The sequence below is a fragment of the Vulpes lagopus genome, chromosome 8 (assembly GCF_018345385.1).
Source record: "Vulpes lagopus strain Blue_001 chromosome 8, ASM1834538v1, whole genome shotgun sequence".
Classification (NCBI taxonomy): Eukaryota; Metazoa; Chordata; class Mammalia; order Carnivora; family Canidae; genus Vulpes; species Vulpes lagopus.
Window position 1 is genome coordinate 106,804,518 of NC_054831.1, and position 27,440 is coordinate 106,831,957.

The window sequence follows — 27,440 nt, forward strand, 5'->3', positions numbered from 1 at the left end:
AATAAGCATTGTACAAAAACAGGAAGAGCAAGAAACAGAAAATGGAGATCCCACATAGTCTAAAATTTTCTATTTTCAGTATATTCCTTTATTTTCACACTTCAAAGAGTGTTACTCACAAAATGATACAAGTGAGATCAATAAAACATTATCAGGCAATCTCCTACCTACACTAAAGGATAAATGGCATTAAAACTCACTTAGACTTTATCCAAAAATAGACATGCACCTGTAATTCATTTGGTATTCAACTTATCATTAGAATTAGAAAAGAGGTTGTTTTTTTTTTTAATTTTATTTATTTATTTGAGAGACAGCAGCAGCAGTGGGGAGGAGCAGAGAGAGAAACAGATTCCCCACTGAGCAGGAGGCCCGACGTGGGGCTCAATCCCAGGACTCTGAGATCATGACCTGATCAAAGGCAGCTGCCCAACGGAGTCACTCAGGCACCCAGAAGAGTAAGTATTCAGAGATTCTGCCTACAGTGAGTGTGTTTACATTCCTTCCCAAATTCAATAAAGCCATAATTAGACTTTAAGGAAAAGGTCATTTTCAGATAATCCAGCTGTACACAGGGGTCATTCCATTCTCATGTAGGGGTCTACCTAGCAATTACGATTCAAGATTGACATGCCATGCCCATTCTTGTCTTCTGGATTTCTGATATTAAAATGAGGGAGCAAACTTAGAACAAAAATATATTTTCAGTGGAAATAAACGTCTCCAATTAGACTAAAATCAATGGTAAATTATATTTTATGAAATATACTATATATATACATATACATACAACATATACAATACACATATTTTATGAAATATTAGATACTGGTTCTGGTTGTTGCATAGCTATGAATACAGTAAAAACTGCTGAATTATACCCTTTAATAGAGTGAATTTTATGGCATGTGAATTATATTTCAACTTTTTAAAAAAACCACCACACCTCCAAAAAGCCATATACATGAGATAAGGACACATTTGCAAAATGAAGCCCTACAGACCCAAAGAATTCAAATTTCGTTAACAATGACATATGCACATTTACAATATTCTGCAGAAACAACTCAGGAGTGACGTGGAGACAAGTTTAATAAATGTTTTAACTTAATTTACCTGTGTACATGAGAGAGGAGAGAGGATACCGCAAGCCAAGTGCATCTTCTGTAAAGGAATCAACAAAGTCCTCCAGCATATGAAGTCCAAAATCTTTGCCTCGATATTTCTTTCTTACAAACATTGTATCAAGAACTGGCAGTTGGTAGCTTTGGGTAAGAAATGAGGCACATATGCTTCCTGCAGTCATAAGAACAGAAACCCAACAATTTTTCACATTAAAAAGGCCATATATGTATCTATGTTTAAATAACGTGAGTTAAAATTTTTTTTTCGTGAGTTAAAATTTTTAGTTAAAAAAACTAAAAATGGTTAGTTTTTTTCCTACATCAAGAGTGTTAAAGAAATGTACCAATTTCATAACAGAAAATACTTCCCAGGTGCTATTACATCACAATGTATACATGTGATAATGAGAAAAGCTATGTATTTTATGTTTATCAACAGTATCATCTAATACAAATCACTATTACCATATTATGAACTATATACTAGAATATGTATGCATCACTGCCTACAGACTTGTACAACTTTAAAACTCATCAACTATTACGTTTTAAAACTGGAAGAGTATCTGATGACTGTATATAGTATATAATGCATGAAGTATCTCATTACAACTTTAGTACCTGAACATCCATCTTCTCCCTTTTTACTAGAGAGTACACTTTCATTTTTATCTACTCCATGATGGCAAAGAAATGTATCGGTTCTCCAGATTTTGAGGACTACAAATTAGGACTAAATGGAAACAAACATGTGTCTTAGAAATGGCTAAGTCAGCAATCTTTTTGCTGTGAATGTATTTTTTAAAATATCCTGTAAGCTTAAGATTAAACAGAAGAAATAGGGATCCCTGGGTGGCGCAGCGGTTTGGCGCCTGCCTTTGGCCCAGGGCGCGATCCTGGAGACCCGGGATCGAATCCCACATCGGGCTCCCGGTGCATGGAGCCTGCTTCTCCCTCTGCCTGTGTCTCTGCCTCTCTCTCTCTCTCTCTCTGTGACTATCATAAATAAATAAAGATTAAAAAAAATGTTTAAAAAAAAAAAAAAAACAGAAGAAATAATGTAACTAAATATGTCTATTACACAGCTATAGTGATTTGTCTTTTTAAGAACACCTGATTTGTGTTCTGACCCTCCAATTAGATGTGTTAGCTTCTTTAACACATTTTAAGACAGTATATATGTTGTAGACATCATGGTGGGGCATCCCTCTATTAATTTGAGAGATAGTTCATAATTATCAGTCAATATTCTATTCTTTTTATGCCTCAAATTTAAAAAACCTATTAAAACAAATTTAAGAAACCTGTCCTCAGATCATTCACATGATTTCAGGTAATTCTAATAGTGTAGTTTAAGGAAGACATAAAATTTCAGGTAACAAACATCTCACAAATTGACTTTCACCAATCATATCATTTGATGAATTGGTCAATATGACAAGATCTTTTTTAGTTGAACCAAATAATTTGAATTGTTTTTTATTAAATTGGAGAATTTCAGCAACTTTCAGCAATAGTTTCCAAGACCATCAACTAATTTAAGCTTAGAACAGGTAATTCTTATTGCTTAGATTCTAACTGGTGACATTCAGTTAAAAGGTCTTATATAATGGATATAGTTACCAATGCTATATACTTGAAATTTGATTTTAAAAAAGTAGATAATGTTATCACTACAAAAATCGAGAGAGAGAGAGAGAGAGAAAGAATGGTAACTATGTGCAGCAGTATCGGTCAATTAGCTTGATTTTGGTGAGTATTTCACAATGTATACACATATCAAATCACCAAGTTGTACACCCTAAATATGTATCACTTTTGTCAATTTTACTCAATAAAACTGAAATATATAAACAAATTATTTGTAAGAGTCTAACAGTTTCACCAACATGTTACTATGACCCTAATTATTTTTAATGCCTTGAAATCAGAGTTCCTTTCATAACTGCTAGTAGTGATGACAAAAATCAAGAGACATTACTTTATAAGCACTAATAGTTCAAAGGACAAAGCAAAAATGAGAAGTGAAAGCACTATCTAGTTCTAATTCTCAATATAAAGTCTGATGATTTACTATGGTTGTTTTACTATTGTACACACTTCAGGTTCCTTACAAAAGTATAGTAATTATATGAAGGAAATTTTCCACAAATTGATTATTTTTGTTTTCACACAAGCATTTCTTCTAACAGAGAAGAGGTAAATTCCAGAGTCTTATATTGTTAAAATGGTAAATTTATGGAACTAGTAGTATTCATAAGGTTTAAAGTTCTTCTATTATTCATTTGTCATGTACATATTCATTGCAAAAAATGATGCTGATTCTCTTCCTTTACTTAAAAAGTTATATACACTTACCCTTGAACAACTTGGGAATTGGGGGCATTGACCCCCTGAGCAGCTGAAAATCCACATATGACTTCTGACTCCACAAAAACTTAACTACTAATAAGCCTACTGGAAGACTTACTGATACCAAACAACACATTTTTTTGTTGTTGTTTATGTATCATATACTGTTATTCTCATCATACAGTAGGCTAGAGAAAATAAAATGTTATTTAAAAAGTCATAAGAGAAAAAAAAAAAAGTCATAAGAGGTTCACCCAGGAAGGCTCAGTCATTTAAGCATCCTACTCTTGGTTTCAGCTCAGGTCATGATCTCAGGATCCTGGGATCAAGCCCTGTGTCAGCCTCCACACTCTGAGCTTGTCCCTCTTCCACCTCCTTTGCTCCTCCCCCGATTCATGCTCTAATAAATAAATAAAATCTTTTAAAAAATTTTTGAAAAGCAAGCCATAAGAAAAAAATATGTTTATAGTACTATACTGTATTTATTGGAAAATAAAACCCACATATAGTAGACCCATGGAGTTCAAACCTGTGTTGTTCAAGGGGCAACTATACTTTGTAAATGTTCTATCAGGGGATCCCTGGGTGGCTCAGCAGTTGAGCGCCCGCCTTTGGCCCAGGGCATGATCCTGAAGACCCAGGATCGAGTCCCATGTCAGGCTCCCGCATGGAGCCTGTTTCTCCCTCTGCCTGCGTCTCTGCCTCTCTGTCTGTGTCCCTCATGAAAAAATAAAATCTAAAAAAAAAAAAAAAAGTTCTATCAGTATACAATATCAAATAAAGAGCAGAAAAACTTCCCATGTTACCAGTCTTCAGACCCATCAACAGCTGTAAACAATAATACAATTACCTAGTAAAGCAAAACCACAATCTAATTTAGATGAAGTTTTCATTAAATTTTTTAGTTATAATTAAATTTTGCATTGCACATATTAGGCTGAATACTTATAATCCTCAAAATTCCATCTTTGGCCACATTCTTCTATATATTCTGAGAAATCTCATCTTCTCCTAAGGCTTCAACCATTGATCTAAATTTTTAATTTCCATAATGCATGAAACTTTTCCAAGATCAAGAATGGAAAAGCCCAAGGGACACCTTGGGTGGCTCAGCGGTTGAGCGTCTGCCTTTGGCTCAGGGCATGATCCTGGAGTTCTCGGATTGAGTCCTACATCGGGCTACCTGCATGGAGCCTGCTTCTCCCTCTGCCTGTGTCTCTGCCTCTGTCTCTCATGAATAAAATAAATGAAATCTTAAAAAAAAAAAAAAAGAATGGAAAAGCCCATATAAATGTAACAAAAATCACACGATTAGTTGAATAGAGAAAAAACATTTGACAAAATCCAACACCTTTCATGATAAAAATTCTCAATGTCCTAAACCTGATAAAGGGACCTACAAAAAACCCACAGCTAACAGCACACTTAATGGTGAAAGACTGGATGATTCCTCCTAAGATCAGGAACAAAACAAAACTGTTCACTGTCACTGCTTCTATTTAACACTGTACTAGAGGTTCTAACTAGGCAAGAAAGGAGATAAAGGGCAGCCAGACTAAAAAGAAAGAAGTAAAACTACATTTATCAATGACATAATTTTATACAGAGAAAATCTTAAGGAATTCACTGAAAAATTATTAAAACTGATAAAAGTTCAGCAGTTCAACAAGGCTGCAGGATATAAGATCAATATACAAAAACCAATCGTATTTCTATACACCAGCAATGAACAATTTTTTTAAAAGATTTTATTTATTTATTTGAGAGAGAAAGAGCACAAGCAGGGGAAGGGGCAGAGGGAGATGCTTAACCGATTGAGCCATTCAGGTGCCCCAGCAATGAACAATTTGGAGATGAAATTAAGGAAAACAATTCCAGGGGCGATTGAGTGGCTCAGTCAGTTGAACATCTGAATCCTTATTTTGGCTCAGGTCATGAGATCAAACCCCACATCGGGTTCCATGTTCAGCACAGAGTCTCCTTGAGATTCTCTTTTTCCCTCCTACTCACGTGCACTCTAAAATAAATAAAATCTTTAGAAAAAAAAGAAAATTCCATTTATCACAGCATTAACAAATAATAAAATTCTTACGGTTAAATTTAAGAAATGCAAAGCTTGTATACATACTAAAACTACAAATACTGTTCAAAGAAATTTAAGAACATCTAAATAAATGGAAAGACATCCATGTTCATGAATCAGAAGACTTAATACTTTAGATGTCAATATGTTCCACAAATTGACCTAAAGATTCAAAATTCTCAGCTAAATCTTTTTACAGAAATTGACTAAATTAGACACAATTTAGTCGCATTGTGACTAAATGCGAACACCTGCAAAAACCCAAAACAATCATGAAGAAAAAGTTGGAGGACTTGTATTTACCATCTTAAAGCTTACAAAGCTCCACTAATCAAGACAGTATGGTACTGGCACAAGAATAGACACAAAAATCAATGGAGAAGAACCAAGAGTCTAGAAACAAAACCTGGTATTCATGGTTAACTGATTCTGGCAGGGGTTCCAAGGCAATTCTATGGAAAAAGAACAGTCTTTTCATTGAATAGTTCTGAGACAACAGATATTCACCTCGGCAAAAATAAATAAATAAATAAATAAATAAATAAATAAATAAATAAATAAATAAATAAATAAATAAAGTTGGACTCCCTTCCTCATACCATATACACAGATTAACTGCCAATGGATCATCAATCTAAATGTAAGACCTAAAGCTATAAAATTCTTGGAAGGAAACATAGCAGTAAACATTTATCACCTTGGATTAGACAGAGCTTTCATACATAAATACCAAAAGCAAGAAAAAAAAATTGGATTTCATCAAAATTTTAATATTCTGTGCTTCAAAGGACACCATCAAGATAGTGAGAAGACAACCCACAAAATAGGAGAAAATATTTCCAAATTATATGTCCAGTAAGAGACTTGTATCTAAAATATATAAAGAATGTTTATAACTCAATAATAACAAAATCCAATCTTAGAATGGGCAACGGATTTAAATACTTATTTTTTCAAAGAAGACATACAAATGGCCAACAGGTATGTAAAAAACTGTTCAATGTCACCCATCAGTGAGGATATACAAGTCAAAGCAACAAAGGATGCCTTCACACCTGTAAGGATGACTACTACCAAAACAAAACAAACCAAAAACCCAAAGACAACAATTGTTAGTGAGAATATGGAATATTGGAACCCTTGTACATTGTTGATGGGAATACAAAATGGTATAGCCACTATGGAAAACGGTTTAGAAGTTCCTCAAAAACTAAAAAATAGAACTACCGTATCATCCAGCAGTCCCACTTCTGGGTATCCAAGAATTGAAATCAGGATCCCAGACCTCAGCAATCAGTGTTCACTGCAACACTATTCACAATATCCAAGAGGTTATGACAACCTAAATGTCTACTGATGGATGAATAAAGAAAATTATGGTATATACATACAATGGAATAATATTCAGTCTTTTAAAAAATAAATCTTGTGATACATGACAACATGGATGATGAAGACATGCTAAGTAAAATAAGTCAGCCACAGAATACTATTAACAAATACTGTATGACTCCAACTATTTAAGTTATCTAAAATAGTCAAACTCAAAGAAGCACAGAACAGAACCATGGTCACCAAGGGCAGGGGAGATGGAAATGGGAAGTTGCCAATCAATGGGAATTTCAATTAAAGCTTCATTAATACAAGATTAGTAAATTCTATGGATATTCTGTAACATTATTCCTATAGTTGACAATACTGTATTCTACACTTAAAACTTTAAGAGTAGATCTTTTGTTACCTGTTCTTAAACCATTAAAGTAAACATTAGAAGAAAAAAAAGATAAAGATTTATCTTTAAAGATAAATAATCCAGACAGAACATAGTAGATTAGTGGTTCCTAGGGATCGTAGGGTAAGGGAAATAAGTGACTGCTAATAGTCACAGGGATTCTTTTTGAGGTGATGAAAATGTTTTGGAATTTGTGCTGATGCTTGTACAACTTTCTAAATATGCAAAAAAATCACTTTATAATAGAGTGAATTTTATGATATGTGAATCTTGAAATAACTACAATGAGTGAAAGAACCCAGGCGAACACAAAAATATATATACTGAATTTCATAAAATTCCAGAAAAAGCAAGCTAATCTATAATAATAGACTGCAGATAAGTGTTTGCTTGGCAATTCATAGTGGGAGGAGGGATGGTTACAAAGAAACACAAATTTTGGGGGATAATGGGTATGTTTATTATTTTGATTATGGTAATAATTTCACAGCTATAAACATATATAAAATACAACAAATTGTAAATTTTAAATATGGGCAATTTTTTAATGTCAGTTACAATAAAGTGTGAAGGGGAGTAAAAAAAAAAAAAAAAGACAAACCAATTTAAAAATGGGTAAGATTGGGATCCCTGGGTGGCGCAGCAGTTTGGCGCCTGCCTTTGGCCCAGGGCGCGATCCTGGAGACCCGGGATCGAATCCCACGTCGGGCTCCCGGTGCATGGAGCCTGCTTCTCCCTCTGCCTGTGTCTCTGCCTCTCTCTCTATCTCTCTGTGACTATCATAAATAAATAAAAATTAAAAAAAAAATGGGTAAGATTTACTGACCAAAAAAAAAAAAGGCGGGGGGGGCCAAAGGATCTAAATAGACATTTTAAAAGGAGACATATAAATGGCCAATACTACATGAAAAGATGTTCCACATCCTTAGCCATTAAGGAAATGCAACTGAAAATGACAATGCCCTGACACTTCACATCTACTATACTGTCCAAAATCAAAAAGATAAATAAAAACAAGTGCTGGTAAGGATGTGGAGAAACTGCACATTGCTGATGGGAATGAAAAATGGTGCAGTCACTTTGGAAAATCATTTGGTGGCCCCTCTAAAGGCTAAAATTAAGAGTTACTATATGACCCTGCAACTCCACTCTTTGGTGTATACTCAAGAGAAATAAAAACATATCTACACAAAAACCTGTACACAAATGTTCACAGCAGCCTTATTCATAACAGTCAGAAAGTAGAAACAATTCCAAAGTCCAACAAATGATGAAAGACAATATTGGTACGTCATAAAAGGCATGTTATTTGGCCAAAAAAGGAATGAAGTGGTAATGACATGCTGTAACATGGATAAAATTTGAAAATAGTACTCTAAGGCAAAGAAACTACTGTGTCTGATTATATATAATATGTAGGATTCTATCTGTATGTCCAGAAAAGACAAATCTACAGAGACAGAAATCTATAGAGGCAAGTTTCTGGTTGCCTAGATAGAGCCAGGTGCTGAGAGCTGAAAGTGACTGCCAATGAGTATATGGTTTCCTTTTGGGGATGATCACAGTGATCTAAAATTGGTTATGATGACAGTCGTACAATTTGGTGACTCTACTAAAAAAAAAAAAATCAAATTGTATAATTTACATGGGTGAATAGTATGAAATGTAAATACTACCTCCAAAAGCCATTAAAATTTTAAAAAGAACAGGGGCACCTGGGTGGCTCAGTCGGGTTAGTAGCCAACTCTTGGTTACAGCTCAGGCCATGATCTCAGGGTGGTGAGATTGAGTCCTGCATTGAGCTCGGCACTAATTGGCACTAAATGGGGAGTCTGCTTGGGATCCCCGCTCCCTCCCTTGGCCCCTGCCCCCATGTATGCACTCACTCACTCTTTCAAAGTGTTCTCGCTAAATCTTCAAAATATTTAAAAAATTTTTAAATACAACAAAACAAATTTATACATGTGATTCCATTAAACCATTTATAATCAGATTTTTCACAGATTCTCAACCAACCTGATCTTCCCTTAGTGGACCAAGTTTTCAATAAATCTCATCACTACTCACTCAGCTGCTTACAGCAAAAAGTCGAGAATTCATCCTTGACTCATTTCCTACATAGCTCATGTACAATCCATCAGAAGTCCTGCCTCAGTAGCTTCATAATTTATCTCAAATATGATTACTTCTATCTGTATCTCCCTTGTCTAAGCCACCATCACCTCTTACCTGCAAAAGTCTCTTAACTAACTAAACTCAATACCTGCACCCTCTCCTGGTTTTGTTAGTTAAAAGAGAGTTAGTTACTGGTTTTAAAGGTAAATCAGATTGTGTTAACACCCATGTTCAAAACCCTTCAGTGAATTCTCATTACCCAAAGAATAAATTCAAACTCTTTCCTAGTCCTAGAACGCCATTCAGGATACGGCCCTGCCCCTCTGCATCCCCATATCACACACTCCCTCTGTTGCTCTTTCTGAAACACCTTGAACTTGCTTCTGCCTCAGGGCTTCTGCATTGCAGTGCTTTGCCTCAACATCTCTTCTCCCCAAGCTTCACATATCCCATCACCCCTAACTTCCCTCAGAGATGCTCACCCTGACCTTTCTATATAAAACAGTACCGCCCACACACATACTCACAAATTCTACTCTCTTACCTACTTCAGTTTTCTTTATAGCATTGTCTACCTGGGATTTATTGCCAACTCCTCCTCTAAAATCGAAGCTCCCTGAGGTGAGTCTACACAATTTTTATTACTAACTCTCCATTTCTCCTTCTTGCTCTTTCTCCTGCTCACTTTCTTCTGTTCTTCCTTCCCTATCTACATAGCATGTTTCAAAATAAAATTTTCACAGGAAAAAAAATTTTTTTCATAGGACCATTCAGGATCTATTCAAATTCAAGAACAGATAAAGATAACTCCGTCACACTTGAGTGACTTTCTCCCCTTGTGGAATCACCATTTCTTCACTGTCCACCAGGAATAGGTCTTCCCTCACCATCAATAAATACTGGTCTAACGCCTCACAGAGGCGTTAGACATTTGGCAGTCCCCATAGAACACATACATAAGGTGAATTCTAAACAAATAATGTGATTATAGCTACATGAGCTCTCGTCATATACCATCAGACAAGTATTCTCACCACAGTCTTGATGCTTTCTAAATCAGTTAGTCACGTCAGCTGTCATTAGCAAACCAATACGAAAAGCTTAACATAAGAAAATACTCCTTTTTTCCTAACAGTCCCACATAGGTGTTCCTGCACAGTGAACGTACAGTCATCCAAGAACTGTTTCAGTTACCTGTTTTTGCTCAACAAACCATCCCAAAATGTACTGGTTGAAAACAAAATCTTTCATTTTTTATCACAACTTTCATGTGGTATCATATGGGCAACTGGAACAGCCAAACGTCCAAATGGCTTCACTCCTGTAAAGTAGTTTGTATTGGCTGCTGACGGGAAGCGCAGCCGGGCTCGCCACTGGGAACCTCAGTTCTCCTGACCGCAGCTGTCTGGGCTTCCTCACCACACCACAGCCTTGAAGTAGTCTTATTTCTTACAGAGTAACTTAGCTTCTAACTGCGCCAAAGTGCAAACTTCCATGCTTTCCTAAGGTTTAGCACAGTGTCACTTGTGCTGCATTCTACTGGTAAACCATGTCACAGGCCCAGCCCAATACAAGCAGACTACGCAAGCACAGAAATACTGGAAACATGTTCACTGGGGGCCACCAAAGTAACAGGCACTCAGGTTCCTTCCATCTTGTGGTTTCCCATCCCCCAGGTCTTCAAAATCCTTTGCATTCAGCAGACAGATGAAGAAAAAGAATGAATCTCAACCGCTTTGATCCAACATCAAACATACCATTTTTCATGATTTTAGGAACTAGTCACACAGCCCCATTTAGCTGTGAAAGTGAGTGGAAAACAGAATCCCTGACTGGGTAGCTACTGGCCAGTGACTAGAATATAGAAGATTAAGCACAAATATTTGATGAACAGTTGGCAGCCTCAGCTAACTTTCCCCTTTCACTTATCCCCCAGTAGATTAACATTTCCTTTTTAACTGTCAGGAAGTCAATGAGCACTTCTCAGCAGACAGCACCTTCTGCTGTCAGACTCCCTCCATAGTTATATTTGGTTATCTCAGGCTGTTTCCAGTAACTTATATCCTCACACCAATATTCATAAACACACTCACTTTATATAAAAGTTTTGACTGATGTCATCTACATTTTAAAATTACACTGATTTCTGAGACACCTGGCTGACTCGGTGGAACATTCAACTCTTGATCTTGAGGTTGTGAGTTCAAGCCCCACGTTGGATGTGGAGATTACTCAGAAATAAAATAATAAAAATCACAAATAAATAAATAAATTACACTGACTTTTGTCAAAACCCACACCTCCCCCATGTGACTGAACTTCATTTCTCTATGATCCACACACAGACACCTTCTGATCCCTATAAACGACCACTTTGAAATTAACTGATCTTTCTGGTATTTACGTCCATATCTCTAAACAACTCACTACTTTTCTCAATTGTTTCCATTTTAGGCATCAGCAACCACCTTCCTAGTAGAGCAGATGAGAATTTAGCTCTTACATACATTCGTCCACTCCAGTCCCAGTTCCACAGAACCACACTTCCTTAGTGCCCTGCGGGCATCGTTTCACTTCCAGGGTGCAGGACTCACATGGAGGAATCTAGTCATTCTGATTCTTGATCCTCTGTACAAATACTTCTCTCATTCTCTGGAGACTTAAAAAGTCTCTCTATCCCAGATTTCTGAAATTTCATAATAATCTATCCCAATCCATTCTGACAGATGCTCAATGGGCCATTTTAATGTAGAAATGCATGTTCTATAGTTCTGAGAATTTTTCTCGAATTTTCATTGATAACTTCTTCCCCTCTGGTTTCTTTGTTCTCTCATAAAACATCTATTATTCAGGCCATTCCTGTAATTTTCTTACATATTTTCCATCATTTAGGGTTTGGTTTTCGTTGCTCTTCTTTATAATGAATTTCCTAAACTTTATCTTCCATACATTGAATTGTGAATTTCCAAGAGCTCTACATTCTTTTAATGAATCTTGTCCTCATTTCATCAGTGTAAGGACTACTCTTACTTTCCAAAATTAAGTCTTGTTTTTCATTGCCTCTTCCAAATTGCTTTAATTCTCTTTTGTTCTGGTCTCCATAATTCATACCAGTGGCTTTCCCTAACTAAGCTGTTTGTTCATTGTTATGAATGAGACATTTAAAAGCTGATTAGATGTTCTGCGTGCATGGCGGCGACTGCCAACAATGAACTTCATGGAAGGGTGATCTGACTGGGACCTTTCCTAGGCAAACCACTTATATTGGTATTTATGGAATTTTTCTCTCTTGACCAATTCAAATGCCTCAAAGGAAACATTTTTGCTCATGTTGTAACCTCTAAATAATTCGGGAATACCCTGTATTCACACATCTCTGGTAACATCTAAAATTTTCACCTTAAATTTCAATAATTTCAAGGATGGAATTTCTGGCATATTATCAATATTAACTTTTAAGAAACTATTATAAAATTATAGACATATAGAAAAGTCACAAAAACATACAGAGTCTCATATACCCTTCATCCAGCTTCCCTAATATTAACATCTTATAACATCAAAGTATTATCAAAACCCGGAAATGAATACTGACAAGATACTATTGACTAGCAATCTTATTCAAAATTCACCACTTTTGCCACTAATGCCTTTTTTCTGTTTTAGAATCCAACCCAGGATTCCATACTCGATTTACTGTAATATCTCTTTAATTCTGGTCTTTGATAATTACTCCATCTTTCTTGTCTTTCATGATTTTGACACTTTAGAGATTACTGATCAGTTATTTTGTAGAACAACCTTCAGTTTGGCTTTGTCTAACATCCTCTCATTATAAAATTAAGGTTATGTGTCTTGAGCAAACAAGAAATGATGTTTTGCCTTTCTCAGCACATGACAGATCAGAAGTCCATGGTATTGCTAGGTCTTATTTCTGGTGATATTAACCATGATCTATTAGTTAACATGGTGTCTGCCATGATGCTTTATGTAAATTTACTATTTTTCCCTTTTCAATTAACAAGTAATATTAAAGATAAACAAAATTACATCACCCTTCTAAATGTATCACATGGACCCTAGAAAGTATTTAGGGTCAAAATTTAATAACCTTCATCAACCATTCAATGAACATCTATTCCTTAACTACTGAACTAAGCAATCCTTAACACTCAAAAATGTTACCATGTTCCTTTTTCTTGAACTTCTATTGTATTTTTTCTACAAAAGGTTATCCTGATGTAACATATTTTTATACTTGGATTACATACTTATTATCCAGCTGTTGTTCACTGCAAAAACATACCTCTACATAAATATTTTTTAAATTTATTGTGACCAAAGGGTTCTAATTATCAAACCAAAAGAAATTTTGGAATATCATTATCATTAACATTAGTACCCAATGGATCAAAACACAAGTGTATTATACATTGGGAAAACTAATTATTAGGCAAAAAACAAAATTTCATTAAAAGTATATCTATAAAATAAAAGGAGCTTCCTCATTTTTTTATGGTTTATGAATCCATGAATGAATATTACTTAATATGAGAAGGAGACAAGGTTCAGCATTAATCCTATTCCTTTTTTTTTTTTTTTAAGGTTTCATTTATTTATTCATGAGAGACACAGAGAGAGAGAGAGGCAGACACAGGCAGAGGGAGATGCAGGCTTCATGTAGGGAGCCTGATGTGGGACTTGATCCCGGGACTCCAGGATCACACCCTGAACTGAAGGCAGACAGACCCTTAACTGCTAAGCCACCCAGGCATCCCCTACTCCTATTTTTTTTTTTAAGACAAAAGTGCTTATTAATAACCAGAGAAGGGACTGAAAACCTTTTGTTATAATGTTATTCAATTCTCTGAGCTCCCTTAGTTATATGCCAGATTTTGCATAACAATATACTGAAAAGAATGGTTTTTAATAATCTGACATCTATGTAACCCAAAAAACACACAAATAAACTCTAAGTCCCCCACAGTAAACTCTCTATTTCAGGCTAAAAAGAATTTATATAGTTTCTTAAATTTCATTGTACTGTAATAGGATTTGACTTCATATACAGTCTCCTCTTATATATTAAAACTATTTTTATAACCCAACAAATGTCCCAATATAATGATTTGGCATTTAATTTAAAAATCATAAACATAAGTGATATAAGGCTACAAATTTGTTTAATCAAGATTTAATCTTTTTGCTAATGGTACACGTTTTTTTTTCCTGATAGGTGTATTAGCAATTTATCTATCACAAAGTGTTTAAGTATTTGTTTTGGACAGTTTTTCCAAAATGTTGTACATCTGAGTTTCCTTTAAAAAGAATACTTCCAGACTGAATTAAATGGTTACTAAGTCAGGACACCTGGGTGGCTCAGCAGTTCAATGTCTGCCTTTGGCTCAGGGCATAATCCCAAGTACAGGGATTGAGTCCCACATCGGGCTCCCTGCATGGAGCCTGCATCTCCCTCTGCCTGTGTCTCTGCCTCTCTCTCTTTCTCTCTCTCTCTCTCTGTCTCTCTCATGAATAAATAAATAAAATCTTTAAAAAAAAAAAAGAGGGAAAGAACTAAAATAAATAGTAAGGAGGTAATCCAATTAGTAGAGAAGTATGGAAATGCTAAAAGTGGTAGACAAGTAGCATTTGAAAGTTCAAGGATATAAAATTTAGTTAATTTCCACAACAAGCAAAAATAGAGGTCAGGTTGTAAAGGAGAGAAGGAGCCACAAAAGCACATAAAAGAAAAAGAGGCACACTCTTGGAATCAAGTACTGATTAGAAAACTGAAAAAGGAATATTATGCCCTTTAACTGTGTACTTTTAAGCTCTAAATAAATTAGTATAAACTAGTATGTGCTCTAAATGTTTATGAGCTAGTTTCAAGTAAGAACTTTCCTGGAGGCAGTATGAGAAGTTTTTTTTAAAAAAAAAAAGATCTCCCAACTGCCATAGGAATAACCCTGTATAAAATAAAGCATAAAGTAATCAAAATATACCCTAACCCCAAAGTTATTAAACATTTTTAAAAACCCTAATGCCGGGGATCCCCGGGTGGCCCAGCAATTTAGCGCCATCTTCAGCCCAGGGCATGATCCTGGAGACCCAGGACGGAGTCCCACATCAGGCTCCCTGCATGGAGCCTGCTTCTCCTTCTGCCTGTGTCTCTGCCCCTCTCTCTCTCTCTCTCTCTCTCTCTATCTGTCTGTGTGTGTGTGTGTGTCTCATGAATAAATAAATAAAGTCTTAAAAAAAAAAACCCTGATGCCTTTTATGCAATGCTTCCATCCAACATTATTATTCTGCCCTTCTGTAATGATATTTTTCTGAAGTTACATAATGTATTGGTTCTATCTCAAATTTATACAAGAATAAAACAGCCTATTAAGGAGAACCAAAGTATTTATTAAAACAGCAAACCAGCTAGGATGCCTGGATGGCTCAGTCAGTTAAGCATCCAGCTCTTTATTTCGGCTGAGGTCATGATCTCAGGGTTGTTAAGACTGAGCCCCATATCAGGCTCTGCACTCATCGGGGAGTCTGCTTGAGATTCTCTCTCTGCCCCTCTCTCCCGATTGTGCATTCTCCTTCTAAAATAAATAAGTCTTTGAAAAAATAAAATAAAACAGCAAACCAGTTTAAGCTACCGATCACAATTTTTTATTCCTGAGAAAAAGCAAACTTCTCACTGACTACATGAACTAATTCTTATCCTAAGTGTTGTCCTAATCATGTAATAAACCCATCAGTCACAACAGTCCTGCAAATCAACAGTGAATTTGGTATGATCTTTAGATGTGATCAAACCAAAAGGGATAAATTTGGAAGGCATGATTTGTGAAAAAGGCTGAAAATAATGTGAGTGTTCTCTATGAAAGGTCTTTTGCTCAAGGTACAGAAAAGGCCAACTTTTTTATGTGGTGGTTTTAAAGTGTAGGGTGAATGTGTGTACATGGACCAAGCACATTAGATCTTTCTGGCTCCAATACCTCTATAGAGGAGAAATGGCAGGAAAATAGGGAAGGCATGATGAAGTTGCACCCATCTTTTATAGGAACAGGGTCTAGTTGGATCTTAGTATCCAAAAACCCAAACTTTAGAAGATTAAGGATTTCTTTTTTTTTTTTTTTAATTTTATTTATTTATGATAGTCACATGCAGAGAGAGAGAGAGAGAGAGAGGCAGAGACACAGGCAGAGGGAGAAGCAGGCTCCATGCACCGGGAGCCCAACGTGGGATTCGATCCCGGGTCTGCAGGATCACGCCCTGGGCCAAAGGCAGGCGCCAAACTGCTGCACCACCCAGGGATCCCAGATTAAGGATTTCGAAGCTAGCTGAATTCTATAAATATAGTGGTTTTTATGGTAATCAGCAAACCTGCCTTTGATAAATCAGGCTGAATCAGCTATGTGAGGCAGACAAAGACAATACATTTTGTCCACGGGCAGATAGCAGTTTTAGAAGGAGACCGTAATAGTGATAGCAGCAGGAATCAACTACTTTAAATGAAGGGAAGGACATGGTAAGGAATCAAGATAGCCAAATATGAGGCTCAATGCACAACTCTCTTTGTACATACATGGAGAAATCCTACCCTCTGTCAAATGTTTATTTTTGTTTTGTTTTTCAAGACTTTCCTAACAAGCCTCATGTACACAGATAGGTAGACTCAAAGTACTCCCAAGAAATACTAAGTAAAGTCACCTCAATTTAAACTCTAAAGAGTCATTTGAAAGGATACTGACATAGTTGGGGTCTAAAAAAGGAGGTTTCTATAATAGATACTTCAAGTAACTTTTAAAGACTCACCTGTAGGCTTAACTGAATAAAAACCAATGGCCTCTCCTTTCTTCCACAGAATCTTAGCGTAATCAGTACTGCTATGACACAGGAATGGTATCTCATTTCTCTCCATTTCCTGTTTTCTATAAATAATTCGATTCAGAACATACAGAACCACTCTCTCCCCAAGAGTTCTCACCTGGAAAGAGAGTCAGACACCAGGCACAACAGTTATGATACGCATCCATTCAGAGATGCCATCTACCTTGCTTCCTGCTTCTACACCTCATACTAGCATTCAAAGCACTGGAAATACACTCAAAATGATTTCTTAAACCTTCCATCACACAGATGAGATGAATCATTCACAGCAATAACAATTCATATCTACAAACACATACTATGCATGGAATACTGCCTCTCAGCAAAATTCTAAAACAGGCAAATGAGTTTCTAATGTACCAATCCTCAGCATCTCTTCCTTAGCGCTCAAGTGTTTTCTTTCCTCTTCCAGTTGCCCAGATCCAGAGTTTCCCCCACCGTAAGTGCTGCCCCAACACCTCTATTGCTTCAACTCTTTTTCACCCCATTCTAGCCTCAATAGTAAATTAAAAAGAGCAGGGGGGAACCAAAAAAAGTTAGGTTATCCTCGAAGACTTTGAGAACAATAACTTATTTGATGAGCAAGGCCATACTTATCTTCTTAGAAAAGGAATCTAAAAACGAAAGAGAAAGAAAGAAAGAAAGAAAGAAAGAAAGAAAGAAAGAAAGAAAGAAAGAAAGAAAGAAAGAAAGAAAGAAAAGAAAGAAAAGGAATCTGTCTCATCTTTTCCAGGTAAAATGTTCATTTAACAGTCATGTCTTGGGCATCTTAACTATAAGGAATACCCACTTCACCCCACATATATACCCACAGACCCTACAGTGGCACAGGAAAGTCTGATAAAAACAAACATGGGGCACTCACAGGATGGAGGCAGAGGCTCACTTCCTATATGCAGAGCCACATGGTCACCGGGACCCCCTCACCAACTTTCTGACATCAAAGGATGTGGTTTTCCTTAGACATCTTTTCACCACTCAAAACAAGAGTTCTATCCATAAAGTCTATTCCCCCTCAAGTCTCCTCAAGGAAAAACAAGAGTGCCCTCTAATTAAGTGAATGAAGAACAAAAAGTATGAACTATACACACACTACTCTCAAAAAATAAAACAACAACAACAAAACTACCTTAACCATACTACACACTAGGGGATGCCAGATACCAAATACAAGAAATGACAAAGCTTACTAGCTTTCAAGGCAACCCATTCCTTCCTTGAACAGCTCTGACCACTATAAAATTCTTCTTCATACTAAGCAGACTATAACCAAAACTGTACTTTGAAGAAGCCAAGACATTCAACTAAAGGAAGAGACTGAGTGAATGCAATGTGGGGTCCTCTCCCTTGAAACTGCTCCAGTTCCTTAACGTCTCTCTTTCCACTGGGACTTGGCAGACATTAATAGATCCGAACACTGAAGATATTGCTAAGACAATGGGACTTTGCTATATAGGCATATTTTTTATTAGCTGTTTTGCTTACCTTGGCTTTAGTCCCAATTAACTATAGCCCAAGCGTTTTCATATGCACTGTTTTAGCTTGTTCTTCATGGTGCACATGTGCAGTTAATTTTTTGAACCTCCGGGTACTACTTTTCATTGTGTTACATGCTGCTCTTTGTTTCTGAACTCTGCCTTTCATAGACTGGTTTCTCCCATCAAGCACTGTGGCAGGCAGAAGTGATCAGCATACCAGCTATGTATGCCTTCCTCTCAGTAAATGATAAAATGATTACCAGGACAGAAAAAAAATGATAAAGTTTGGTAGTACGCCCCCGAGGACCTCCCTTCTATTCCACTCTTTAGAACGCTTGAGTAGACCATGTAAAATGGCCCTTCTGATAGACAGGTTTCCTGGTCAGTCTCTCCTATAGACAGAGAATACAGGCAAACACATAGACAGAACTAGCCTTTTCTCTACCCTTTAAGAAAATCAGAAGTTAACAGGTCGCTTCAGGTCACTACATTTCAAGTAACCCCAAGGTATTCACTCTTCCTCACCCAAATTTGATACTTTTTGGAACCACGTAAAATTAAGGAAGTTCAATCAGACTACCAGTTTCATCATAACATTGAAACTCTAAGGGTTTAATACAACCTGGTTATACTAAAATGGAGAAGTGCTCAATAATTTCATCAACTATCAATGTTTAGGGGAAACATACTGTAAAACAGCCTCAGAAGAAACACTTTTAAATTACAGGATCTTGTTACCTGCTTAAGCCCTTCTCTAGAAGGAACAGATGTTTTCACAATATCATCAATAGCCCACCACTGATCAGCAAGGTAAAGTGCCACAGCTAAAACAGAATAAATTATTATTAACATTTCAGTCTTACAGTATGCAATATTACTATTTGAAAAAGCTTATACAGGTAACCTTATTAAATACACCCACACTTTTAAGACAATGTGGCCCCATTTACACCACTTTTATTTCACTCAGTAAACATTTAATTACAAATAAGTAAAAAAAAAAATTACAAACAAATGAAAATTTTATTTTCTGAAATTTAGTTTGAAACAATTTTTTAAGCTCCTTCATGTAGCTACTTTTTTTTTTTTTTTTTGTAGCTACTTTTTAATAAAGATCTTATTGTTTGGAGAAAACTTCCTCAATTGATAAAGATTAAGCAGAAAAGAGACCTGTGAGTGAGTCCTCAGGTGCAAAAAGAGCAAGAATTTTCTCAGTCTGATCTCCACCATAAAGAGGTACAAAGCCTACATTTGACAGGCTAATAGGAATCTGAAATGACAATTGATTAAAGAATAGTGAAGAGTTTGTTAAGAAAACATAGGGCAAAAACACCATGCTTCTACCAAAATATTGAACTTTCTCTATATTAATACAAATTACATAATTTAATTTCATAGAAAATATTTCCAGTCTCAAAAAAATTAGTAATCAGACTTCCCTTTTGCAAGAATCTTATTATTTGGGGAAAAAAATTAAAGTTTACTTCCATAAATATTACTACTATGCTCTAGCCACATATCTGAATAAAAACAAAGGCATGATATGGAACATAAACTCATTAAAAAACAACTATATTTATCATCTGTTATTTAGACAATCTCACGGGGTAAATCTCATTTTATGGTCAAAGACATCAGATAGGTACATTTGTTTTCCTTGTGAGATACAGATGATACTTTTAAGATTTTTCTACCTTCATTTATCTGACCATAATTCCCCATTTAGAGATAATATTACTATTCAGATAATTATAAAATATTGGCGGTTTATAAGAATAAAATTTTTAAATCCTGGTGCTTTGGAAGAACAGATTTTAAAGAATCCTTTAAACATCATTTTCTGGAAGAAAACTCTGAGGCCAGCACAGTGTACAGAACTGGCCTACCATCTATTTCACAGTGGAATGCTAATGATCTTTCCCTCACAATACATCACACTTATAAATTAGAAAGTTGGATAGAAAAACAGATAATTTGTGACATAAAAATATGTAATTGTTTTGCTGATTTTTTAATTCAAAATTTCTGAAGTCACAAATTCCAAATCTAAAGTAAACTTAATTTAGTTAGCTCAAATGCCATAACCAGTCTTAGCAAAACAACTTACATATAATTTTAAAAGCAAAATATAAATATTAAGCAATAACCTGTCTTTTTAAAACTTGATCATGCTGCTGTACTAACCAACCAATATTTACCCATTTTACTCAACAGTCTTTGGAGGAAAACTTCAAAGGTGATTAATTAACATTTTTAAATGAAAAATAATAAGAAGATACTGATTTCACGTATAAACTCAACTTAAAAGGTTGACAAAAATCACCTTCGCACACCTTACCGTAATATTGAGAAGAGAAAAACGTTCAGGATTTTCAGGGTCCCCACACCTTAGATCTGACATATAATCTTCAGCAGAATTTTCCAGTTCCTCATGACTGCAATTATCCAGCATATCCACAGGGAATGCCATTCTCTTCAACAAACAATATGGGACAAATATTTTAGAAGACGAAATGTTATCTTCTTTTTACTCATAGAAAAAACTTTTTACTTTAATACCACACTTTAAAAAACCTTTGCTAAGACAGACAACAATCTGAGCCTGATGACTGAAAATATACATAAAAAAAAACTTTGAAATATTCATTTGTACTAAACATAAGCAATGAAATAGGCAACAATGGGTAATTTCCTAAAAGATAAAAATATACAGGCTAAGGTATACATATTTGCATATATACACATCCATTTTTTTTTAGAAGATTTTATTTATTTATTCATGAGACATAGAGAGAGGCAGAGACACAGGCAGAGGGAAAAGCAGGCTCCTTGCAGGGAGCCCAATGAGGGATTCAATCCCAGGACCCCGGGATCACAACATGAGCCAGAGGCAGATGCTCAACCACTGAGCCACCCAGGTGTCTCTATACATATGCATTTAAGTATATCCTCCTATATCTGTCAACATATAAACCACTATATAAAAGGACAGATACATGGGAACTTCTGGGATTAACAAAAATATTTTACAATCGTATAAATTTTCTTTAAAAAAATCACTGAATTGGACAGTTACGATAGATAAATATTATGGCATGTAAGTTACATCTCGTATATATGTATGTGCACATATATTTTTAAAGCCAGCATCTTAGTGGGGACACACTAAAGACTTTCCTACTGGGGTGCCTGAGTGGCTCTGTCGGTTAAGCATCTGCCTTTGGCTCAGGTTATGATCCCAGGGTCCTGGGACAGACAAGCCCCAGTTGGGCTCCCTGCTCAGAGGGGAGTTTGCTTTTCCCTTTCCCCTCCACCTTATGCTCTCGCACATGTCCTCTCTTTTGCACTCTCTCAAATAAATAAATATTTTTTAAAAAGACTTCCTCTACAACCAAGAAAAATAAAGACTCTACTACTATATAAAATTATATAGGTATTTGTCAATGCAATTCGACAAGAGAAAGCAATTAAAGGCTTAACAACTCGAGATAGGTGTAAGGGTTAGGGAGAGACTCTAAGATCCCATCTACAAAAGCAAAAATTAAAATAGGCTTAAGTTTAACAACAATAAACAACAGGAAATCTATTTAAGTCTAAAACACTCCTGAAAGAAGCAAAGTAAACAAACTAGGAAAAGACAAACCATGTTCTTTGGAAAGGACACCTCAATACCAAAAAGATAGTAGCTCTCCCTAAGATAATCTATTAATTTAAGGCAATCCTAATGAAAATAGCTTTTTTTTCCTGAAGCAAAACGAGTTAATTATAAAGTTAATTTGAAAAGGTAAATAAGCAAGAATAACTAGAAAAATCCTCAAAAGGCAGAGCAATGGCTGGAGAAAGGTATAAGACTTGTCAGATATTAAAACATAGTCTAAAACTTCTAGGGACTCATGGCTGGCTCGGTTGGTAGAGCATGTGACTCTTGATTTTGAGGTTGTGACTTTAAGCCCCATGTTGGTCATAGGACTTACTTAAAAATAAATTAAAAAATAGAATAATTTTTTTTTAATGGGGAACGGAGTGTACCTGGGTGGCTTAGTCGTGGAGCATGCAACTCTTGATCTCAGGGTTGCAAGTTTGAGCCCCCACCTTGGGTGTAGAGGTCACTTAAAAATAAAATCTAAACAAAACAAAACAAAACCATAAAACTTCTGTAACAGGCACATGAATACACAAACCAATGTAATAATAAGATATGGAAATAAACCCTAAGATCTATGGAAATGGAATACAGGATTAAGGGGAGCTATCTCAATCAGAAGGGGTAAAAAGAACTTTTTTTTAATAAGGTAGTATTGTTTCATTGGTCTTATGGTATGGTTAAATCAGACAATTTTGCCCATCTTTGAACTTCTTATATCTAAAATCATACAGCAGGCTTTCTATTATGTCAACTCTTTTCATTCAAGGTTATTTCTCTGAGAAACAGCAGCAGTGTTGGTGATGCCAGTTAATTTGTCCCCTTTTATTGCTATGTAGTATTCCATCATACCCAAATACAGTTTATTTACCTATTCTCTTACTGATGGGCAGGTGGGCTGCTATGAGCGTTTGGGCAGGAGTATTTTGGCACATATAAATGCACTCATATGTGCTAGATATGTATATCCACACTTAACCAATCTTACTAAAAGTAGGATGAGAACTCCTATGCATCCTCATGTGATATGACAAGAAAACTGGACCCAAATCTAACCAAATCATTAGACAAATGTGAAATGAAGCCTTACGTATACAGTCAGCCAAACTTAGAACTCTGTTTCTACAATAAATATACAGCATGGAGTTTTACAAAAAAAAGGTGAACACTAATGTAAGTTAAACGAAACTTAAGAGACATATCAGATGCATGGAGAGGATCCTGATTTGTGTACTCTTTAAAATGTCCATCATAAAGTTAAATAAAAACCTACAATCTACATCAAATACCGAGCTACTAGTTCTTAAAGAGTATATATAAAGCAATATAGATGATTTTGCTTTAAAAATTCCCTATTTTGGGGGTGCCTGGGTGGCTCAGTCAGTGAAGTATCCGACTCGACTTCAGCTCAGGTCTTGATCTCAGGGTTGTGAGATCAAGCCCCATGCTCGGCTCCACACTGCGCTTAGAGCCTACTTAAAAATATATAAATACCTAAATAAAATAAAAGGCAGAAGAAAAGCAACTGAGAAAAGCAAAGTTACTTTTCTCTGAAATGACCTTCAAATCCATTTTATCACAGCAACAGTATTAGACAGGAATTGAGTATCTGGTGGAAATATAACAAACACATAAAAGGACATACACGGTAACAGTTATAGTTAAATACAGTTTTCTGGGGTAGCCTGGGTGGCTCAGCGGTTTAGTGCTGCCTTCAGCCCAGGGCATGATCCTGGAGACCCAGGATCGAGTCCCACGTCGGGCTCCCTGCATGGAACCTGCTTCTCTCTCTGCCTCTCTATGTCTCTCATGAATAAATAAATAAAAATATTTTTAAAAAATACAGTTTTCTGAATTTTGAAGATATGGTGATAATGACTGAAATATTGGTCTTAGGGACTTTAAAACTTGGTATACATATGACTGGGAGCCTAATTTTATTCAAATAATGCTGTGTGTATATGTGGCTTGGTTGGATCTCTCACTTCAGCTCAGGTCGTAATCTTGGGGTCCTGGGATCAGACCCCACATTGGGCTCTGAGAAGTCTGCTTCTCCCTCGCCCTCTGACCCTCCTCCTACTTGTACATGGCCACCCTTGCTCTCTTTCACAGAAAAATAAATAAATAATTAAAGAGGCTCCTGGGTAGCTCACTTGCTTGAGCATCTGCCTTCGGCTCAGGTCATAATCCCAGACTCCTGGGATAGGGGTCAACACCCACGTGAGGCTCCCTGCTCAGCAAGGAGTCTGCTTCTCCCTCTCCCTTTGCCCCTTCCACTGCTCTTCTCTCTCTCTCTCTCTCTCTCCCCCTCCCTCCCACTCTAATAAATAAAATCTTTAAAAAATAATTATAATAAAATAAAACCCAGAAATAGAACACACAAATTCACCCCATCTGTTAGTAACCATAAATGTCTAAATAAAAGCAGAAAGAAAGAAAAATTTGCCAAACTACTGATAAAAGCTGTACCACAAGACTTCTAGCCAACTTACGAAAATGAAAAAAAAAACCAAAAAACCTTTATGTTTCAAGAGAGATCAACCAGAGCTTGGGTAAGTAAGAGTAAGGAAAGGCTCAATAAAATAAAACAGCAGCTCTACTGTGAAGGCAGCTTACTTTTTAGTTTGAGTAACTCTTTTCATCTGTATCAAACTCAGTGTATAACAGCAAACTAAAGTAGCGGGAATTCAGGTCATGATCTCAGGGTCCTAAGATCAAGCCCTGGGTGGAACTTTGCACTCAGCGGGGAGTCGGCTTCAGAATTCTCCCTCTCCCTCTGCCCCTCCCCTCTTCTCACTCATTCTCTCTAAAATAAATCATTCTTTTAAAAAAATTTTAGATCAAACTAAAAACACAAGATAAATGGTGAGTAGTGATGAAAGAAGCATAATTAGGACACTAGTTAAGAGAATGTATCAACTGTTTTTACTCTCTTATAGAGAAGACCCCAGCTTTATATCCAAGCAACACATTAAGAGATTTTTAATATACCATACCACTGACTACATGAAGCTCAGGAAAGATTACCATTACCCTTAAACCAACTCAAAAGACTCTCTTGAAAATTAACAGCCACAACAAGCTATGAACGAATATATTTAAAAATTTCATTTGCTGGCAATGCCTAGGTGGCTGTCAGTTAAGCATCCGACCCTTGATCTCAGCTCAGGTTTTGATCTCTGGGTTGTGAGTTCAAGCCCCGTGCTGGGCTCTACACTGGGTGTGGAGGCTACTTAATTTTTTTTTTTTTTCATTTGCTGGGGCACCCCGCTGGCTCAGGAGGTGAAGCATGTGACTCTTGATCTTGGGGTTGTGACTTTAAGCTACACCTTAGGTGAAGAGATTACTTAAAAATCTTTTTTTTTTTTTTAAGATTTTATTTATTCATTTATTTAAGAGAGAGTAAGCGGGGGAGGGGCAGAGGGAGAGGGACAGGCAGATTCCATGCTGAGCACAGAGCCTGACTGATGGCCATACCATGACCCTGAGATCAAGACCTGAGCCAAAATCAAGAGTTGGATGTCCAACCGACTCACCCAGGTGCCCTAAAAAGATTTTTAAGTTTGTTTAAATAATAAAAATTTCATTTGTTGATGGTAATCATAATCTAAAGGATGAAACATAATGTTTAAACCCTGCTGACAAAAACTTGGTCTATAAAAAGCACAGTTGACTCTCATTCTCTGTCAAATAAAATCTTTTTTTAAAAAAAGCACAGTTGATTATAAAATCATACAATATGGCATTCTAGATAATACAAAATGGACACAGAAGGAAAAATAGTCTTGACAGAGAAACAAGCTTATAAGTGATTTTCTTTTTCATCTGCTGTTACTGTAAAAAGATTTCAAATGCTAATGTCATGTTTTAAGTACATTTTTTTGTGTTTCATTATTCAAAAGAAGACAATTCTGTTACACAGGCAAAGTAGGTGATCTGAATAAAGAACACATTTCGCAGAGCCCAGAATTATTTTAGGGCAGTATACAGTCTGAGATGAGAGGTCTTGGTTTCTTACCTAATATGCTTCAAGTAAGAGTGAAATGCGGCCCACCCATTAGTCCACAGCAGATTAAGCCTGAATAGGAGCTGGTCTCCCTAAACCATTGATCAGTTCTCTACCCTGGTATTGCCCAAGCTTCAATAATGCATACCACCATGGACATTTTCCTAGGGTGTTAAGTGCCTATATCACTATTTAATTATGTTTCTCAAGTCACCTCTCTTTTTAATTTTCTTTTTTTTAAGTAAGGTTTGAACTCACAACCCCAAGATCAAGAGTCAAATGTTCTACCAATTGAACCAGTCCAGTCAAATGCCCCTCAATTCACTTCTTTAAAAATACACACATACGTCTCTCCATCTTCTTTTCTTCCCTCCTCTTTTTTAAGTTGGTAAAACATGCATATAACACTTACCATTTTAACCATTTCTAGATTTACAATTCTTAGCAGTAGGCACATCTGTACTATTGTACCACCATCACCAGTCTCCATTTCCAGGACTTTTTTTTACCATCCCAAACAGAGATTCTGTACCCGCTAAACAATCATTCCTCATTCCCTCTTCCCCCATCTCCTGCTAACCACCATTCTATTCTGTCTCTATGAATTTGCCTATTCTAGTAACTTAAGTGGAATCAACAACAATTATCCCTTGATGTCTGGCTTATTTCACTTACCATAATGGTTTTAAGGTTTATCCATGTTGCAGCTGGTATCAGAATCTCAGTTTACTTTTTTAGAAACATTTACCCTAAACTATAAAGTCACCAAAGTGACATTAAATTATACATTTTCCTAGTCAGCATTAAAATTTCTAACTACCAAAAAAAAAAAAATCATTTAAATGTTCATATGAATACTCCTAGGGGTACCTGGGTGGCTCAAGTCTGTTAAGTGTCTGCCTTTAAGTGTCTGCCCCTAGCTCAGGTCATGATCCAGGGTCCTGGGATTGAGCCCCAGGGCATATTCCCTGCTCAGTGGGAAGTCTGCTTCTCCCTCTGCCCCTCCTCCCTGCTCATGCT

General features: G+C 36.2%; 1 protein-coding gene across 5 annotated transcripts in view; it reads right to left on the reverse strand.

Annotated features, from left to right (window-relative positions):
• Positions 1-27,440, reverse strand: part of FAM169A (family with sequence similarity 169 member A) — a 61,684-nt gene that overhangs the window by 21,154 nt on the left and 13,090 nt on the right. For 2 of the 5 annotated variants that reach the window (XM_041765313.1, XM_041765315.1), the window contains exons 2-6: positions 21,110-21,244; positions 19,942-20,041; positions 19,510-19,595; positions 17,219-17,390; positions 1,117-1,296 (exon numbers count right to left, since the gene is read on the reverse strand). In XM_041765313.1, the coding sequence (XP_041621247.1) occupies positions 1,117-1,296; positions 17,219-17,390; positions 19,510-19,595; positions 19,942-20,041; positions 21,110-21,241 (670 nt within the window). In that variant the 5' untranslated portion in view covers positions 21,242-21,244. Of the gene's footprint in view, positions 1-1,116; positions 1,297-17,218; positions 17,391-19,509; positions 19,596-19,941; positions 20,042-21,109; positions 21,245-22,800; positions 22,875-27,440 lie in introns of those variants that run through there. The other 3 variants (XM_041765314.1, XM_041765317.1, XM_041765316.1) reach the window with 3 other exon arrangements.